At 40.2% G+C, this 21,207-nt stretch overlaps 1 protein-coding gene across 1 annotated transcript; it reads left to right on the top strand.

Moving 5' to 3' along the window:
• Positions 1-15,526: 15,526 nt before the first annotated feature.
• On the top strand, positions 15,527-17,885 carry npbwr2b (neuropeptides B/W receptor 2b). The gene is made up of 2 exons (XM_053644447.1): positions 15,527-15,591; positions 16,137-17,885. The coding sequence occupies exon 2, from the start codon at positions 16,247-16,249 to the stop codon at positions 17,264-17,266; it is 1,020 nt and encodes a 339-aa protein (XP_053500422.1). The 5' UTR covers positions 15,527-15,591; positions 16,137-16,246; the 3' UTR covers positions 17,267-17,885.
• Positions 17,886-21,207: the final 3,322 nt, after the last annotated feature.

Genomic DNA, 21,207 nt, shown 5'->3' with positions numbered 1-21,207 from the left:
TGCAGGCCACACATACCTTCCTGGGACCTTTCTGTGGTCCTGGTAGGTCTGTCAGGTCTGTCCCCATTTGAGCCCTTACAGTCAGCCTCTGAGGAGCTTCTGACTCTAAAGGTAGCTCTTCTGCTGGCCCTGACATCTCTCAAGCAGGTAGGAGATCTACAAGCTCTCTCTGTTGCCCCTTCCTGCCTTGACTTTGCCCCTGGATTAGCCAAGGCCTTCCTGTATCCTATGCTGGATTATATTCCTAAGGTGCCTACATTGGCTTCCCACCCTGTGATGTTGCAGGCTTTCTGTCCTCCTCCATTCCCTACACCGGAACAAGAGCGAATGCACCTGCTGTGGTCAGTAAGGGCTCACTGTACTTACGTCCACTGCTCCAGCCAGTGGCGTAAGTCGGAGCAGCTGCTGGTCTGCTTTTTTGTCCAAAGGAGTATCCTTACAAGATGTGTGTGCTGCTGCAGGGTGGTCTATGCCACACACATTCATTCGTTATTGCAGCCTGGATATTCATTCCACCCCGGGCTCGAGTGTCTTGCAGTGACCTTCGGGCTTGGGTCTTTTTGAACAGTCCCTACCCTCGGTATGACGGAGTGGGTATTCTCATTCCCATAGTGTTATGCTAAACGCAAAGTCGAAGTTCCCTTTGAAAGGGAACGTCTGGGTTACGCATGTAACCCTGTTCACTGAGAAGGGAACGAAACATTGCGTAGCTTTGTCATAACAGGGCAGGCCTGTGAATTGCATTTTCGCTTCAGATAATAGAGGCTGATGGCGCAGTTCACAGGTGCCATATTTATATCATGCTACGTGCTTAATTGCCAAATCACCTGATCATGGCAGGCCTATAAATAGGCATGATTTTACACAAGCTTCAGATGCCGGTCGTGCGCGAGAGGCGCTCCCATAGTGTTAGACTAAACGCAACGTCTTGTTACATGCGTTACATGCGTAACCCAGACATTTTCCTTCACAGTCCTCATAAAAATCGGTCAACTTGTCCAGTAGGCAGAAATATTTGAGAGCATAGAGCAATAACATCCAGAGGATGCAGATTGTACAAGTTGATTTTACGTGACATCAAAGTCAGAAATGGACCCATGCCCAATTCTCTAGGAAAAAAATCCCTTGCCATTTTATCTATTTGCTCAGGGCTCAGCGGCTGATATTTTATGATCACTTTAGCCCCCTCTTGCCCTTTTGGCTTTGATTCTTTAATTGACATTGGTGCTATGCCTGCTGGATCTAAGCCAGAGTCACTAGACTAGTCATCAGAGACTGGCTAGAAGACTGCCATTTTGACTTATTTATAGAATGCTTAAGAGATAGATACAGTCTCTTTGGTTTGATCAATTTAGTCAAAGACAACATTTGTTTTTCCAAAACCTCGACTTTAGCCTGGAGAGAGTTATTAGCACGTTGTAGCTGCTCACAAATTTTTTGAGCGGAGATAGCAGCACGTTTATGATTAGTACATTCCTGCATTATTGTAGCGATTTTCTCATCTCTATCTTGCATTAAGAAAACATGCCATTGTCTAAACACTTGCACTGCTGCGTCAGGGTCTTTATGATTGACACAATTCTCCAAAGCTGAAAAACATTGCTCTCTAATCCACACTGTCTGTTCTGAAATACCAATCTTTACATAGTTTAATCTTTATTATTATCAAAATAAACAACTCAACTCATACGATCGAGAAACTTCAACTAAACTTATTTTACATAGAACTCACTTATTTTAGCTCACTTCACTAACCTGATTCATCAAACATCCAACTAGTTCTTTGGATAGGATGAACTAGTCACTCACTCGTGCTGACATATGCTTGTCTTGAGACCACCAGGGACAGGATCACTGGATCAGGTCAGAGAGGTGATGTTGTCTGTCATCTGGGTCATCAGACAGACTATATCCTTTCTTGCCAACAACTCCAGGAACTGGTGTAAATATTTTCTGGATGATTAAAATGCTTCAGCATCACCAGAAGTAAGATGTTTGGAGGCTCAGGAGACCAAGAGCCAAGGTATAGTCAAAGAGATGGTTTATGATGCACACAGAGACACCCTGGGCACTACAGCATTTCGTAGTCTCAATCTTAGTCTAAACATAAGTTGGATACAGTTGGCTTTTATACTCAGCTGTACATGCAAGCAACATACTCAAGGCTACTTAAGGAAAACCTAAGGGAAAAACATAAGACAAAAGACAAAACACCTTGACAAAAACATAATCAAGGACAGAAACCCAAAAACCTAATGAGACCATGAGTAAGCAAAGTGATCTTAAAAGATTGAATCATAATAATGGAAAATAAGGAAAAAGATTTTCACAAACTTCAACTTGGACAGATGGCCTCACATTATCTCCAAGCACTCTTTGATATGATGCAGAATTCATAGCTGAATCAATGAATACAAGCTCTCCAGTCTCTGATATATTAAATCAACCCCAATCTATAACATTTCCACCAACATGCTTCACAGTTGGCATGAGGTGCTTCTCCTAAAAAGCTGTTTTTGTTCTGCACCAAATATGTCTGCTGTTACTGTGGCCCTTTTACTGTGGCAGATCTATCTTGTCCAGAGCACATGTTTGGTCAGGCCTTTGCCTATTTCCTCACTGGCTTTTTCCTGGCATGCCTCTAATGCAGGTCAAATTTGTGCAGTCTCTTTCTGTTTGTAGAAGCATGCACTTTGACACCAACAATAACAAAGGGAACACCAGACAATAGATATGAGAGGAGTATAAATAAGATAGGTTCCACCTACTCTCCCTAAGCAGGTTCTAATCACTGGCACCCAATTTTGAACACCTGATTCAAATTTTTGGTTTTGAAGGTAAATGTAGGGGTGTACTTACTTTTTCCATGTGACTGATCTGTTTTGTTTTTTGTTAATAACCCCACTGAATTTCATCAGCCCACAGGTGGGCTGTCACCATATTGTGAGAGAAACAATGTTATGTACACAGCTTCTGTGTATACATAGGTACTCATCTGATAAACCTTTTGAAAGCTAAGATTCTTGTGATTCATTTGATATAAACCGTTTCAAGATATAATCACAACAGCAGCTACAATCAACATTTGCACCAACATACAACACTTGTGAAATGGAGGAAACACCTATGAAGCCTCATAGTAGTCCACTGATCCATACCATCCCAACAAAAGCAGTCTTGTTACACTGACAAAGGTCCAAACAATCCAATTATGTAAAAATACTTTGTCAAAAGCACATTTTACATCAGTAAATACCCATGGACTGTTGCTGCGTCATTTCAAATTACCAGAAGATAGGCCTAAGTTTTCACATTTTCTCGGTTATAACTTCAGCTCTCGTGTAAATATATCTTATAGGTAAATTTCAAAATGGCCACTGGACTGCCCTTTTGACACCTCGTTTGAAACAATAGGAGCTTCCATGTTCTGTCCATAGCCTTCAATAGCCAGTGAGACTCTATGATGAAGGGAAGTGCCTTCCCCCTTTCTGTCATGAAGAGCTCGAGCCTATTGGAACCGTTTGCATCGATGACTGGCCCATCGTATAATCAATGACATTCTGAAAAATATGATATCTTGCTTCACGGATGAGTTTCTTTGGTATTGTTATCAAATTTTAACCTGGACTAGTAAAGGCTTCATGCTGTGGTCCAATTGTGTTTTCCAGCTAATAGCTCCCAGCTGTAGTCATCTGCAGGCATCAATATACAAAATAAAATCAGGCAAAAAAAAGCCCCATCTATTTCAGTGTGTTCACACTTCTATTACTCAATACCAGTAGCACTTATAGTAAAAAAAACATCAGAGTGTCACCTTTCAAAAGAGACCCAAACCATGCATATACTCCAAATGGTTCAAGAACAGCTTTAATTTTATTTTGGGTATGCCTTGGATAGGAATTTGAGGCTAATTTTCTTAGGCATTTTTGGCTACAAAATGTAAATTTTATGTCATTTGATAGAGTGTAACTCCTTTATCAGTTGGCACTGTTTCAAAGAGCATCAAATGTTTGCTTGTCCAAAAAGCCAACAATTTCCATAGGGTGTTCTTATTTTATCACATCACTGTATGTGCAAGGAATGCATATCAGTGGTATGGAAGGTTAGAATACATCTGAAGGAAGGGTTTTCCATCATTTGCTATACAAAATTAAAAATTTTGGTCTCACATTGTCTGGCTTCATTATCTTGTAGTACAGCATTTCCATTTTGGTAGTACTGGCCATTTGAAAGGGAGCAATAATTTACTTGTGTGTATCAAAGAGTGAACACAGATTCCCTAGAAGTGCTAAAGGAAAAGACAAAGAATCAGTAGCCACTGGTTTTATGATGTATTATTGGTATTAAATATCAAATTAATCTAAAGGATTAGTCTACTAGTACTAAGCACACTGAAATTAATTTGACCTTCATAAATTACAATTATTATTTTTTTTAAATTTAGCTTGCTGAGCCTGGAGCCTAGCCAAGGGGGCATGGGGCACAGGGTGGGGTACATCCATCTCAGGGCACACTCACACCACGGACATGCCAATCAGCCTACAATGCATATCTTTGGATTGGGGGAGAAGCTGAAGTGCTTGGGGAGACGCCCCAAGCATGAGGAGAACAAACAGACTCCACACAGACACAGGGCCATGGTGGGAATTGAACCCTCGACCTTGGAGGTGTGAGGCAAACCACTAAGCCACTATGCCCCCTTAAAATACTTTAAAATAAGCATATTATAATAAATTAAAATCAGTTATAAATCATTAAGTTTGTGGTGCTTAAGGAACCAACTGTGCCATACTAATTGTGTGAACTTGATTTGCATGTTTTGAACACATTTTAACTTGATTTGTTGTATGGTGTGTGTGTGTGTGTGTGTGTGTGTGTGTGTGTGTGTGTGTGTGTGTGTGTTTATGTATACAGACAAGCTGGCTAAGTAAGTAAGATGGTAAAGACTAATGTAAGTCTCACTGGCTCAAAAATTGGCAACCCCAATACATTAGGGATTGCCATGACATTGGGACCCCAATGCCCCAATGGGGCCAATGTTACACCAATGTACAAAATTCCAAATAGCCCAATAACTATCCTGATGTGGGAAGCGTTGAACAAAGCATTGTTCCAGGAAGAATGTAATTGGCCGTCCATTTGGCTAACATTCTGCATTTCACCATGTAATCACAAATAATGCTCAATAAGAATTTGAAATACTGAACAGAATTTAATCTATGAAGTAAATGAATACATTTCTCATAACACAAATTAAAGAACAAAATAGATTAAAAAGAACTGTAATAAGTGGATAACAGATAGATTTATTTTCATTAATAGAACATATGTAAAAAATAATTATAGTATAGTATAGTATCCCATACATATGAATAACAAATATATTCAAATAAACTAAATCAATAAGTATAAAAACAGGTGATAGTCATTAAAATAAGCAACATCTTATATAGAAGTGGACTAGTCTAATAATGTATAAATAAAATAAAATATTATTTACGTATATAGAACATTATAATAAATGATTAGGATCACAAATATTTGAAAAATAACCAACCAATATTATATTAAAAATCTCATAGTAAGAGATTGCCGGGCTCTCCGTGGATTGTTGTCGGGTCCAGAAGGCGGCGCAGACGGAGGAGGGAGAGGAAGCAAAAGCGGGGATGCAGGTCCGGTATTATGTTAAGGCTAAGAAAACAACCACACAAGCCACCTTTACCGAGCCTGTTTCTCTCCAATGCCAGATCCCTAGTGAATAAAATCGACAATTTGGAATTACAACTAGCTGGAAATCGCTACGTTCGTGATTGCTGTGTTTTGATTATTACTGAAACCTGGCTTCATCCGAGGATACCCGATGCTAGCATGCAGCTAGCAGGTCGTACTATGCTTCGCTGGGACAGGATTGAGGACTCCGGTAAGAGCGGGGCGGGGGGGGGGGGGGGGCTCTGTATGTACGTGCATGAGAATTGGTGTAATAACGGAACAATGACAGATAAACATTGTTCCCCTGACCTCGAGTACATGTCTGTAAGATGTCGGCCCTTTTTTCTACCGAGAGAGCTAACAGTAGTGATTATCACGGCTGTGTATATTCCACCCGACGCCAATGTGAACACGGCGCTCTCTCTCCTGTTGAACACCATAAACGAACAGCAGCGGGCTTACTCCGACGGTGTTCACATAATTGCAGGAGACTTTAATAAGGCGAACTTGAAGACTGTACTCCCGAAATTCTATCAACATGTTAAGTGTTTTACTAGAGGGGCGAACACTCTGGATCATGTTTACTCCAACATTAAGCATGCGTATAGAGCCATACCTCTCCCCCACCTCGGCCAATCAGACCATCTCTCCCTCCTGCTCTCCCCTGCCTACACCCCCCTCAGACGCAGTGTCAAGACCACTATAAAGACTGTTACCACCTGGCCTGATGATGCATTCTGCAAACTACAGGACTGCTTCAAACAGACAGACTGGGATTTGTTTGAACATCAAGAGCTAGAAACATTAACAGGAACGGTACTGGACTATATCAAGTTCTGTATCGGAAATGTGACTGTGGACAAAAACATTCGGGTTTTCCAAAACCAGAAACCATGGATGACCAAACAGGTCCGCACACTCCTCAAAGCCTGCAATGCTGCCTTCAGATCTGGTAATAGAGCTCTGTACAGAGCCGCTCGTGCCAACCTGAAAGGTGGTATTAAGGAAGCTAAGGCGGTCTATAAGAGGAGCATAGAGTCCCACCTGTCCAGCAAAAATAAACGGGAGGTGTGGCAGGGCATACAAAACATCACGAACTACAGAGGCCATGATGCGACAACAGGAGACCCGAGTGCAATGCTGGCAGAAGAGCTAAATTGCTTCTTTGCTCGCTTTGAAACATCACAACAACAGCACTCATCTGCTCCAGCCTCACCTCCACCCTCATCTGGCTCCCGTACCAGTCCAGCTCTGCCTCCATCCCCTCCTGGTTCCTGCACCACTCTACTTACTGTGAGGGAACACGATGTTAGACGGATGTTTCTGGCAGTGAACCCCAGGAAAGCTGCTGGCCCAGATGGTGTACCTGGTAAGGTGCTCAGATCGTGTGCCCACCAGCTTGCCCACATCTTTACCAGAATCTTCAATCTCTCCCTGGCCCAAGCAGTCATCCCGGCCTGCCTAAAATCAGCCACAATCATCCCAGTGCCAAAGAAGTCGCACACCACTAGCCTAAATGATTATCGTCCTGTGGCCCTCACTCCAGTTATCATGAAGTGCTTTGAGAGATTGGTTCTTCAGCACATCAAGGACTACCTCCCCCCAGACTTCGATCCTTATCAGTTTGCATATCGCGCAAACAGATCCACAGAGGATGCTATCGCCGTAGCTGTCCACTACGTGTTGAGACATCTAGAGCAGCAACAGAGCTACGTCCGGATGCTTTTTGTGGATTACAGTTCGGCTTTTAATACAATCATTCCGGCCGTTCTCATCACCAAATTGGTCACTCTTGGCCTCCCCCCCTCACATGTGCCTGGATAAAGGACTTTCTCACCAACCGGTCTCAGACAGTGAGACTCGGACCCCACCTCTCCTCCACTCGCACGTTGAGCACAGGTTCTCCACAGGGCTGTGTGCTGAGCCCCCTCCTGTACTGTCTCTACACATACGACTGTAGTCCAGTCCACAACAATAATCATATCATCAAGTTTGCTGACGACATCACAGTGGTTGGACTCATCTCAAAAGGAGATGAGGTAGCCTACAGAGAGGAAGTCCTAAACTTGGCAGCCTGGTGTTCAAAGAACAATCTGGCTCTAAACACCAAGAAAACCAAGGACTCATTGTAGACTTCAGGAAGCACAACACTGAGCTGGCCCCCCTTTTCATTAATGGTGAGTGTGTGGAGAGGGTCCACACCTTCCGGTTTCTTGGCGTCCTTATCTCTGCAGACATCTCCTGGACGGACAACATCACAGCGGTTATCAAGAAGGCTCAAACGCGGCTACACTTCCTGAGAGTTCTCAGGAAGTACAATCTGGACCCCAATCTGCTGCTGATCTTCTACCGCTCGTCCGTCGAGAGCCTGCTGACATACTGTATCACGGTGTGGTACGGTAGCTGCACCGCAGCAGACAGGGAGAGGCTTCAGAGAGTAGTAAGAGCAGCACAGAAGATCATTGGCTGCCCTCTCCCCTCCCTGATGGATATTTACACCTCCCGTTGCCTCAGCAGAAGAAAAACCATCACTAAGGACAGCTCTCACCCTGGCTTTGATCAGTTCAATCTGTTGCCCTCAGGGAGACGTTACAGGTGCATCAAAACAAGGACTAATAGATTTAAGAATAGTTTTTTCCCAAAAGCTTTTACCATTCTAAACACATACATGTACTGAGTTCACAGCATATGTATATAGTGTCTCAAAACTGTGCATTTCATAGTACCTCCCACATCCACCCCAATATCTTGTTTATTTACCTTGTTTATTTATCTTATTTATTTATCTGTTTATTTATCTTATTTATCTTGTTTATTCTTCTTGTTTATTTAATGTACATGTTGGCACAGAACAAAAAAGGAGTGGCTCTTAATTTCATTGTACATGTGTATAGTGACAATAAAAAGGCATTCATTCATTCATTCAATCATAAATTGGTTCAGAAATTAAAAAATTTCAGATACAGCATAGGCAACCTGAGTAAACACAAAATGCAATTTTTTAAATGATAACTTTATTTATTGAAGCAAAAAAGTTATCCAATACCAACTGGGCCTGTGTGGAAATGTATTTTCCCCATAGTTACTAATTCCCCAAATCTATGAAACTGCTTTCATAATGGGGTTTTCCTGGACTATACGCAAACAGGCCTGATTACTGCCATCCCTGTTCAATCAAATCAACATTTTAACACTTTTTCAAAAGCATGAAGTTGGTTAAAAGGTAACAGACTATGCAAAAATTTAAACATTGAAAAAAATTCCAGAAATGATGAGGAAGAAAGAGATTAAAATACATCAGTCTGGGAAGGGTTACAAAGCTATTTCAAAGGCTCTGGGACTCCAAAGGACCAAATTGAGAGCCATTATCTCCAAATGCAAAAACTAGGCACAGTAGTGAACCTTCCCAGAAGTGGCTGACCTTCAAATTTCCTCCAAGAGCACAGCAACTACTCATCCAGCAAGTCATAAAAGGCCCATAGACAACATCAAAGGAACTACAGACCTCTCTTCCATCAATAAAGGTCACTGTTCATGACTCCACGATCAAAAAGACACTGGGCAAAAATGGCACCAATGGAAGACTAGTGAGGTGAAAACCACTGCTAACCCAGAAGAACATTAAGGCTCATCTGAATTTTGCCAAAACACACCTTGATGATCCTCAAACCGTTTGGGAGAATGTTCTGTGGATTGATGAGTCAAAAGTGGAAATGCTTGGAAGACAGGGGTCCCTTTACGTCTGGTGTAAATCAAACACAAAAAGAACATCACAAGCATTCCAAAAATTCCACAAAAAGAACATCACAAGCATGGTGGTAGAGGTGTGATGATGTGGGGATGCTTTGCTGCTTCAGGGCCTGGGCAACTTGCAATAATTGAGGGAAACTAGAATTCTGCTCTCAAGCAGAAAATCCTAAAGGAGAATGTCCAGGCTTCAGTCTGTAAATTGAAGCTCAAGCGCAACTGGATTATGCAGCAAGACAATTAACCAAAACATAGGAGTAAGTCCTAGTCCTAGAAGTAAGTGAAAGACTGATCTCCAGTTATCAGAAGCATATGGTTGCAGTTGCTGCTGCTAAAGGTGGAACAACCAGATTTTAAATTTAAGGGGGCAATTAGTTTTACACATTGGTCATAGGTGTTGGATAATTTTTTGTTTCAATTAAAAAAATGTATATAAATAAATAAAAATTGTATTGTGTGTTTACTCAGGTTACATTTGTTTTATATTGTATTTCATTTAAAATATGTTGTATTTCATCTAGAACTATTTAGTATGAGATATACACAAAAACTTTTTCACAGCACTGTACAAATGCAGTTAAACAGATTTATAAATAGATAAAATACATATGTAATGAACAAATTCAAAAAATATATATTTTTTATTCATTCCTCTTAAGATTAACTGCATCCCTCAATCTTTGAATAAATCCGAGGAAGGTGGATGTAAGATGAGCATATAAGCCTTATTAAATAAACTAACAAACACAGGGAAGGAAAGAACCAAAAACTAGAAAAACTGTAACAAAAGGACTAAACCAAGGAAAGGAAAGGCAAAGCAAGGCAAGCTCAACATAAATGCAAGCTACTCACAGTACAAACACAACAAAACAGTAATGCACAACAACTAAGGGAAAACACAGAACCTATTCACCTTTTTCCTACTGTACGCCCCATGACACATGACATGAATTATGGGAGTAACTTCCATTAAGATGTAAACAAACCTTTCGCTGCTGTGTCGCTAGTCATTCGTTCATAGCTAGATGTAGAATCACACGCTGACAGAGCTTATAAAGGACATCAGCATACCCATCCCTTTCTTAATAGAGGAATGTGAGGACAATTTAAAAAGTGGTGATAGATAATTTACCGTAGAATATTTAGCTATTTCGTTGATACAGTTGCTTGTGATGGTAAGGCAATGAGCAATCTGAAGAGCTTGGATGCTTACCAGTACCTTGTGGGAAATGATTTTGTGTACTTAAAAGCTGACATAGAGCCAAGTCAAAGCCTGAATGTGTCACACCATAAAGCATGGGTTTTAGTGTCAATGTCAGGTATCATAGAGACATCGTGATGCTGATGTAGCAGGTCCAGGGCTCTCTTGTAGTCACGCAGTTGCAATACTGTGCAAGGTCTGTAAATTAAGGATAAAAAAAGATCATGGTGATGATTATTAATATAATTATTATTAGTAGTATTAGTAATAGCCTAGTAGTAGTAGCATTATCTGAGCACTACTACTGTTTTATAGCTACAGCCCTAGGGAGGTAAGCTAATAAAGAGTAAGAAAGACTGCTGTTTCTTCTATAAAGGTAGAGAATGCAGTCAGGCAAAGCAAGATAGGCATGACTGTACAATCGCTCACAGGAGCAGTCTGCCTTAACTTCAGGTCTTTGTATGTAGCACTTTTCTTTAAACCACAAATTAGGTTTTGCCTGGTAAGTGCAGCCACGAACAGCACATGTTGTTCCTGAGCTTCATAATGACATTCCATAATGATATTCCCGCCTGAAGCAACAAAAAGTATTAATTTTTAATACACACAAATCACGACATAAACAACACCTACTGCCATTAGAGCAAGCCAATCAACGCTGCGCTACTACTTCCGCTGGAAGTTATACCCATAATCATTTTTACAGCAGCACCCCCCAGGAAAAAGGTGGATAGGGGAATACAAACCAGGTGTGCGTAAAGACAGGAAAGTATTATAGTATACAGTATTACTGCTGTTGCTGACTGAAGAGAAGGACCAGTGCTGCCAACTCCATCCCTAGCACCCCCAAGTCTTCTCTATCCATAGTTAGGGCTGAGCATTCTGTAACAAAACTGAAGGCGGTGGATGAAAGTGCAAATGAGCTTTATTAAATAAACAACTAACAAACAAACACTGGCAAGAAAAGAACCATAATGTAGAAAAAAACAACAAAGGACTAGACAAAGATAAGCACTACATAAATGCAAGCTATTTGCAATACATACTCAACCTGGTCAGCAACTAAGGACGCTAAACACAAAATTTATTTAGGGTGATTAATCAGGGGAACACAAAACATGGCTGTGTCTGAAATCATGTACTGTGACATTATGTACTGCATTCAATGCAGTACCTTCTGCACAGCCATTGAATCAGTATGTACTAATCAGTATGTGTGTGTAGTATGAATACAATCCCAGGCATACTACGTCCGCCAGGTTGGAATTGTCATGTGACCTTCAACGTCATCATGAACACTAAAATATTAAAGGGAAAGCAACAACACTACTGGCAAAATGCACATCAGGAAAGTTAACTGAATTAGCAATTTAATGTGGCCAGTGTTAACAGACTGAGGTAAATTTTTTGCCATTAGCTTGGCCAATTAAGGCATGATGGAGATCACAAAAAGGTTTCAGATGCTGTGACTATTGTTTTCTTGTTTAAAACTTCAAGTTAACAATTTATTCGGTATTGTTAATCAAGTACTGTTTAACAAAGGTTTAATACTTAAAAAGAGCCAGCACGCGTAGTGTCCATCAGTTGCACACTGAAAAATCTCGTCAGAAGCAGTATGCCATCCGGGTATTCCTCGCCTACTGTTTCTTGCCTACTAAGAATTTGGACATACCCCTCTGTCGTACTGCTTTTCGCCTACTGTGTAGTAGGGTAGTATGCAGTTTCGGATGCAGCCCATGTGTGTAACCACAGGAAGTGATTACAGACAAGAGAAGAACACATTGAAAAAATAGAAGTGAGGGTACCTTCTGGCGGTCTGGGGGAGAATTGTCCATGATGAATGTGACACAATCCACCTGAATGGTCTTCTGCATTGCAACGGTATAGCTGGTCTCACTACCTCTAAAAATGATAACATACTGTGAGAATGAAGTCAAGCAATAATTACATATAAAGTTAATTAATAATTTAATAAGTACAGTAAGTATAGAATAAAATGGCAGGGTGTGCAATTATAGGATAATAATCATTGATGGGCAGAAGCTGAAGAAATCCACACTGAGCCACTGTAGGGGTAAAAGTTATTGGCCCAGTGTGGTGGGCCAATACAGTGGTCACACATGGGATTGTGTTGGCAGGTCAATGTGGCTTACCCACAGAAAAACCATATTAGGGCATTTTGGGATTTGCATGGGTTAGCCCATGTCCAAAACTTGTCTATAAAGGGCCAATGTGGCCATGTTTGCTGGGAGGTTAATATAACTACATTCACATTTACATTTATGGCATTTGGCAGATGCCCTTATCCAGAGCGACTTACAGAAGTGCATTGAAATCTCTATCAATAAATCCATCCTAATGAGAAGAATTCAAAATGGCAGCGCAGCAGTTTCATGCAGTGGCCTTGCCGGATTCAAAATTATGCTATTGTTGTCTCTTTCAGCTTGGTTTTTACAGCACATGGACATTGGAGCAACCAGTGTTCATGTATACCATCGCCAGACAGTGCTAAAATACAGAAATCCTGCAACAACCAAACTGCATGATGATCTGTTGGAGAAGCTACACAATCTTGGCCTGTTGTGGACCAGGCCTCCAGTCCACAGCCTCGCCTGATGCCGATGGACAGGGAGCGGACTTTGTAAGTGGTGTGCGAGGAAAAAGGTTGGGGGTCCATGCTAGACTAAAAACAAACCATAGCCGGCAGGCTCTCCCATCCATCCTGCTCTCCAATGTCTGCTCTCTGGACAACAAATTGCACTACATCCGACATATGGCATGAGTTTAGAGACTGCTGCATCTTTGTTTTCACGGAGACATGGGTCAGCGACAGAGTTCTGGACGCCGCCATTCAGCTAGATGGGCTTGCCTCATTATGTGCTTTGCAACGAGAGGGGCAAACACGCTGGATCTTGTTTACACAAACATCCCTGGTGCATACTGGGTGGAGCCCTGCCACCACCTTGGCTACTCAGACCACATCTCTGTTTATGCTAATCCCAGCATACAGACTGCTCATCAGTCACTCCAAACTGGTTTTGAAGTAGGTGAAAACCTGGCCAGCAGGAGCCATCTCTGCTCTTCAGGACTGTTTTGAGCACACTGACTGGCACATCTTCAGGTAGGCTGCAACTGACAGTGACTCCACCAACTTGGAGGAATACACGGCATCAGTGACCAGATACGTCAGGATGTGCACTGATGATGTCACTGTCTCCAAGACCATCACCACACTCTACAACCAGAAGTCATGGATGACTGTGGTGGTACGTGCACTACTGAGGACCCAAGACTCTGCCTTCATGGAAGGTGACAAGGCAGCCCTAAGAACAGAGAGAGCCAAACTGTCCCTGGCCATCAGAGAGGCAAAGCGCTAAAAGAGGCTAAGAGAGGCAAAGTCAGACCGGTTTCTAACAGCTGAAGTAAACATTCAGAAATTGAAAAGAATGCAGTCAAATGTTAAATAAAACCACTTACATTACTCATTGTCTTTATTTTTGATTAAGATAATATGCTACTGCATAACATTTTAAATAAAGCCAATAAATGCATCCATCCTAGAGTTGTATTTACATTTTCTTGACACTATGGTTATCTTAAACACATCACATCAGCAGGTCTGCCCCCCCTCAACTCTGAATGTTGATGTTCACTAGCTGGGGTGGGACTTACAATTTTATTGGGTCCCTCTGCTGTTCATCATTGACTGAGCTTAAATAATTAATAACCATCAGACTAAACCATTTTTAGGGAAGGGAGAGGAGGTATTTGGAAAACGTCTTTCAGGAAATTGCATGTTCTTGTGGTTTTCAACTCTCAGGCATACAAGCTGAAGCTGTAATATATATACTACTACTACTGTAATATACATACTACTGGATTTAGTGGGGGCCCCAATAATTGTCACAACCTTTCACCCCACTAGAGATGGCCCTGCCTGGTGGAGAACCTCACTTGGTCCCTCAACACTAACTCCATAACCAAGAAAGCCCAGCAGCACCTCTACTTTCTACAAAGGTTGAAAAAAGCCCATCTCCCACCCCTCATCCTCACCACGTTCTACAGAAGAACCATTGAGAGCATCCTGAGCTGCATCACTGCCTGGTTTGGAAATTGCATCGTATCGGATCACAAGACCCTGCAGTGGATAGTAAGGACAGATGAGAAGATCATCGAGGTCTCTCTTACCTCCATCATAGACATTTACACCACATTGTGGATGACCCCACACACCCCTCACACAAACTCCTCCTACTGTCTGGAAAAAGGTACAGGAGCAATCGGGTCCTCACGGCCAGAATGTGTAACAGCTTCTTCCCCAAAGCCATCAAACTCCTCAATACTCATCGACACATGCACACACGTGCACATACACACGCACATACTGAACTGAACACCATCCCAATCCCCTTGCAATTTTTGCACATTTCTATATTTTTGCTGCTACTGTACTTATAAATCCATCATTACTCTAAAATGATCTGAAATCTCTGTTTTAAAACTGCTTGTTGAAATCTTACATGACCAATTTGATGAGTCTAACCAAGCTCATACATTATCTCGGTTTGGTATTTCTTAGAATAAAAGAAATAAATAGTGGTACTAATCCTTCATTACTTTAGTATTTTTAAACGCATACTTTATATAACATTATATAACAGATAAGGTGTAACATGTAGTATTCCTGATTCAAAAGGAGCTATTTTTCTTATAAAAAAAAAAGAAAAGAAAAGAAAAGAAAATTAAAGAAAAGTATAGAAAAGAAAAAAAAGGCGGACTTCACAAAAAGCATCCGTAAGACTGAAAAACTCGCCGCATCAGAGGCAGTGACGTAACGCAATCGCACTTCATTCTTCCAGTTGCTGGGAAGCGAACAACGTGCTGCTTGGCTGGAGATCACGGAGAGTGCGCACGAAGAAAGTCTCCCCTCATCGGTAAGAAATGCACATTTAAATTTATTTATTTATTTATTTATTTATTTATTGTATCAATCACGCACACATTTATGTACCCAGATTTATACTTTATCAGCTATTTTAGAAAATCTAAATCGCCCGCGCGCGTGTGTGTGTACTCTATAGTTAAATAAACTGATTGGAGGCTGTGTGTGTATATACGCTATATTATATATAAGCAACATAACCAACCACAGGAAGGAACTGCATGACTTTTTGTGAAACAGAGCACTAAACCTGGAGACACGATTTTCGCAATATGGAGAATATTTCAAACCCTATCAAGACAAACTCACAATGCAACTTCAGCATGCAGTATTACTACAATTCCCCCAACCGATTTAAACTGTAAGCCACCGGCGGACTACTTCTTTTACGCAGATCTGTACATTGTTCTGCCGGTTATTTACTCCGTGATATGTGCAGTGGGATTAACCGTAGATACAGCAGTTACCTGTGTGTGTGTGTGTGTGTGTGTGTGTGCGTGCGACAGAGATATTGTGAGGATAATTTTCCCGTTTCAGGTCTCGTGATGCCAGAAGCAACAGATAAGCAACAGATAACCAACCCCATGAAGGAACTGTGTGACTTTTATGAAATAGAGCACTAAACCTGGAGACACAATTTTCACAATATGGAGAACATTTCAAACCCTGTCAAGACTAACTCACAATGTAACTTCAGCATGTACTTTCATTACTACAATTACCCCAACAGGTCCGATTTAAACTGCACGCCACCGGCTGACTACTTCTTTTACGCAGATTTGTACGTAGTTCTCCCGGTTATTTACTCTGTGATATGTGCGGTGGGATTAACCGGCAATACAGCAGTTATGTATGTCATACTGAAGGCTCCTAAAATGAAGACAGTCACTAACATGTTTATTCTAAATTTGGCAATTGCCGATGATCTCTTCACGTTAGTTTTGCCCATTAACATTGCTGAGCATCTCTTGCACTATTGGCCCTTTGGTGAAGTGCTTTGCAAAATCATTTTAAGCATTGACCATTATAATATTTTCTCTAGCATATATTTTCTCACGGTTATGAGCATTGACCGATACCTGGTAGTTCTAGCCACAGTGCGCTCAAAACGCATGCCGTATCGCACATATAGGGCAGCCAAAATAGTCAGCCTGTGCGTTTGGTTACTAGTGATTCTAATCGTGGTCCCCTTTACAATGTTTGGAGGAGTCTACATCAGCCCGGACGACAGTGAGCGAAAAAGTTGTGTGCTAAGTTTTCCCAGCCCAGAAGGTTTATGGTTCAAAGCGAGCCGGATTTATACACTCATACTGGGCTTTGCCATTCCCGTCTCCACCATTTGCATACTCTACACAATGATGCTGTACAAACTGCGCAACATGAGACTCAACACTAATGGCAAGGCACTGGACAAAGCCAAAAAGAAAGTGACCATCATGGTGTTCATCGTACTGGCCGTGTGTTTGTTCTGCTGGACTCCATTCCATCTCAGCACCATTGTAGCTCTTACCACAGATCTGGGCACCACACCACTTGTCATTGGTATTTCTTACTTCATCACCAGTTTGAGTTACGCAAACTCCTGCCTAAACCCATTCCTCTATGCTTTTCTGGATGACAGCTTCAGGAAAGCATTTAAGAAGATGCTAGAATGTAGGGCTGGTTGAACATAGAGCATATGCTGCAGTTGTGTGTCTTCAAAGAGTACAGTTCCGTTGCAAAAATCAGTTGAAAAATCACACAGCTGGCCTGAGATGATGGACTAAAAAGCAATTAAGTGAATGTGGTATCAAACGTCAGCATTTGTCTCCCTCTTGTGCAAATTATGTGAACATCTCCATTATCTATAAGACCTTTAATCATTGTTACTCACTTTGCTATATTGCTATACAACTATTAAGATAACAAAATATCATTGTCTAAACATGTACAGAAATGCACATGTGCATAAATGTGTATACTCAATTATTGTCACCAAAGCTTTATTTATAACCGAGTATAATTTCCATATATCTAAAAAGATAGATGAACAAATATTGTGCCCACTGTACACTGGAATTCACACTGGAAAAAAGCTTTCTAATTGTTGCAAATATATACTTTCACACATAATTTCACACAGTGAAGCCTATAGTAAATGGTGTTCAACCTTTATGTTATTAAATCAAATGCATTACATTGTTTGGTTTAATATGTTTTGTTGACAGTTGCATAGGGTTATAATGAGAAAAAATGTCCCAGTATTTATCAGAGTTGTTTTTTTTTTTTTTGTCTTTATTAAAGATTCACAGTGAAATTGTCTTTTCAGAGACTTTAATTTTTACACACATATAGGATGTATTTCATTGCATGAATCTAATTATTACACTGTACTACATTACCTATACACAAAGATTAGTTTAGATCAGCGGTTCTTTACCTGGGGTCACGGTAAACTTTTAGGCTATTTTAAATTATTGTAAACATAGGTTCACAGAGACGCCACTGGATGATTTCTGGATATCCGTGCACGCTGAATACTGAGAGCTTAGTGACATAGCATCGCAAAAAATCTCCCATTCGCATCGACTCATCTCTGAGATTTGTTTTCCAGCACTGATGTAGCCAAAGAACAAGTATAGAGTCAGACTCATGGTCAAGGATAGTTTGTGTCTTTTCCTCAGTCCTACAGAGCTCTACAGAGTCCTACAGAGACTGCCTCATACTCTATCAAAGTCCAACCATCCCAATGAGTGGGTAGTCTGCAACATTGGGCGGGGTTTTCGTGGGGGGGGCAAAACATTCTTTTTTGTCATTCTTAAAGATGGGTTGCACTTGCAAAAAGGTTAACAACAACAACAAAGACTGTACAATATTACATTCATATTAAAGCTAACATTCTACTATTATATTGTTCTTATCAGTACAAATTCTATTCAGTGTATTTGGCATGTATTATGTTGTATTTGTATTATGTACAGGGTTGGGAGGGTTTCTTTAAAAATGTATTCCATTACAGTTACAAATTACTTCATTAAAAAATTAATCAGTAACCTAATCCAAGTATCACAATATGAAAGTAATGTAATCTGATTATTTTTGGTATTTCTTCAAGGTCACATATATAAATAAAATCAAGAGGAAAGCAGTATGATCTAAAATATGTTTATTTAGAGCTTCAAAACATGTTGCTTAAAATGTTTGTATTTGTTTTAATAAAATAAATACATAAAATATCACTGTCCCTGCTGAGGGTAACATTACATCACAAAAGTTAGAGTGACCATATTCTGGTTTTCCAAAAAGATGACACCTTTTTTGGGGGGGGTGTTACTGTGGATGCAGACTTTAATACACAGAAAATGACACACTGTTAGCATATATATATATATATATATATATATATATATATATGTATATATATATATATATATATATATATATGCAATTGGTTTTACACTGCCCAAGTGTTACATTTTTTCTACATTTTTTTATCCATAGAATAAAACAAAATAAAATATCAGATGTGTGTAACTTCTGCCATCATTTACACATTTGAATAACCATGTAATACGGTGCAATGTGATAACATGAAATTAAAAATGACCTTATATGGCCATGAGCATTGTTTCGACTCAGGACAGCTTCATTTGCTGCTACTGTCAAGCAACCTTTTGATGCTGTACACAACAATGCTTCACCTTCACGCGTTCGCTGGGAGTAGGCTAATGGTTGAGAAGCAGGAATTTGGTGAATAGTTACTGCAAGCCTTTTATAATCGATCAATTGGTGTGTGAAAAGGCGGGAATTACAGAGAGGGGTTAAAGTAATGCAAATATGCACATACATGATGCAGTATTAGATCATAAGCACAACATAATGAAACCAAAGCTGAATCCCAGACATTTTCTCAAATTTAGAAATCCCAGCCAGACATGTTTTTAAGGTCCAAAAAAGAGGATATGTCTGAGAAAAAGAGGACACATGGTCACCCTAACAAAAGCATTCCAGAGAACAATTTGTGTTAATTTCTCCCAAATTAACTTTGCACAATATTTATTTATGCACGCACCAAGAGATTGCTCATGTGAGCCACTGGCAAGAGAGAACCAGAACTTTAATCAAGCAACTGTCTATATTGTGTTATGTCAAAAGATCACTTTCTTTGGTTTTAAATGAAAAAAAATTGTAATCCTGATAGTATTCCCATTTTTTACAAAATGTACCTGTAATCTGATAACTTTTTTTTAAGTAACTGTAACGGATTACAGATACCAGTTTTTTGTATCCTGATTATGTAATGCTGTTACCTGTATTCGCTGTTACTCCTCGAGCCTGATTATGTAAAACTTATTCTTTTAAGGAGTGAATGGGTGAATGAGTTTTGAGTTCACAGTGGAGGGGCTATTTACAAATATGTGCTAAAATGATTTTACTTTTCAAAAAGCTTCCTGTTAATTTCCACATCCTTGAATTTGCTGTATATAATTTTTGTTCTTCTTCATTTGTATGCTTCCCATAAATGAGAAGATTGTAAAAGCTGCAGAAATATAAAACAGGGAAAAAGGCTGAAAGTAGACAGAAAAGGTTTTTGGAGTAAATTTCAGAGCAAACGTGCAATGCAATGCATGCAAAACAGAGAACAGACAAGTATATGCATGTGACTGTATTTTGGACTTGTAAGAATAAGCAAAACAAGTTTTTGGTTACTTTGTACACTTGTGTGTAAGTGATAACTTTAAGTGGATTTACTGCAGTGAGTTTAGACACTGGATTAGACACTGTTTAACATGAACGAACATATTTTAAGAGCAGTCTAGGGCTTTATTAAATACACTGATGTTGCAATAACAGATAACCCATTTGCAAACCATAAATTGATCCTAGTGAAAGCTTGCGATGAGCTTTCAAATCAGACAATTTGAGCAGCTTGATCAATCTAGATTACAGATTAAGTTAATTTGATGTGCCAGTTATTGGCTGTAAGAGGAAAAAATGAGCAAGCATAAGGGTCTGTGCAACTTTGACAAGGATCAAATTGTGATGCTTAGATGACTGGGTCAAAGCATCTCCAAAACGGCAGCTCTTTTGGGGTGTTGCCGGTATGCAATGGTTAGTACCTACTAAAAGAGGCCCGAGGAAGGACAACCGGTGAACTGGTGACAGGATCATGGGCACCCACATAAGAGCTGAAATGTGGGTACACATTTCAGCACAAAAAGAGCAGTAAAAAGTTAATTCTGGTTATTATAGAAATGCAGAATGAAAGTACAGAGGAGGCTTGTTGCTGGAGAGTTTGTCATCTATTTACATGCATAGCCTGACAAATAATTAACTGCACTTGAAGCTTTTGTAAAATTAAAAATGAAACACCCAAAACTGTATATGGTACCATAACGAAGATGAAATATATGTCGATACGTGAAATTCTGGAGGGAACGTCGGACAGCATGGCATGGGGACATAATGATGTGTGCCATTAATCATTCAATGTTCTATAACATGTAAAACGGGAACATTAAAGGGATATTCTAAAAGCAACTCATGTAAACACCTTAATCAGAATATTGTTTTATTCAGAATAAGGTCAATAATTAGATTACTGCTGTCCATGTAAATGTAGTGACTG

This window comes from Ictalurus furcatus, chromosome 15 (assembly GCF_023375685.1).
Source record: "Ictalurus furcatus strain D&B chromosome 15, Billie_1.0, whole genome shotgun sequence".
Classification (NCBI taxonomy): Eukaryota; Metazoa; Chordata; class Actinopteri; order Siluriformes; family Ictaluridae; genus Ictalurus; species Ictalurus furcatus.
This window is presented reverse-complemented; position numbering and strand designations above follow the sequence as displayed.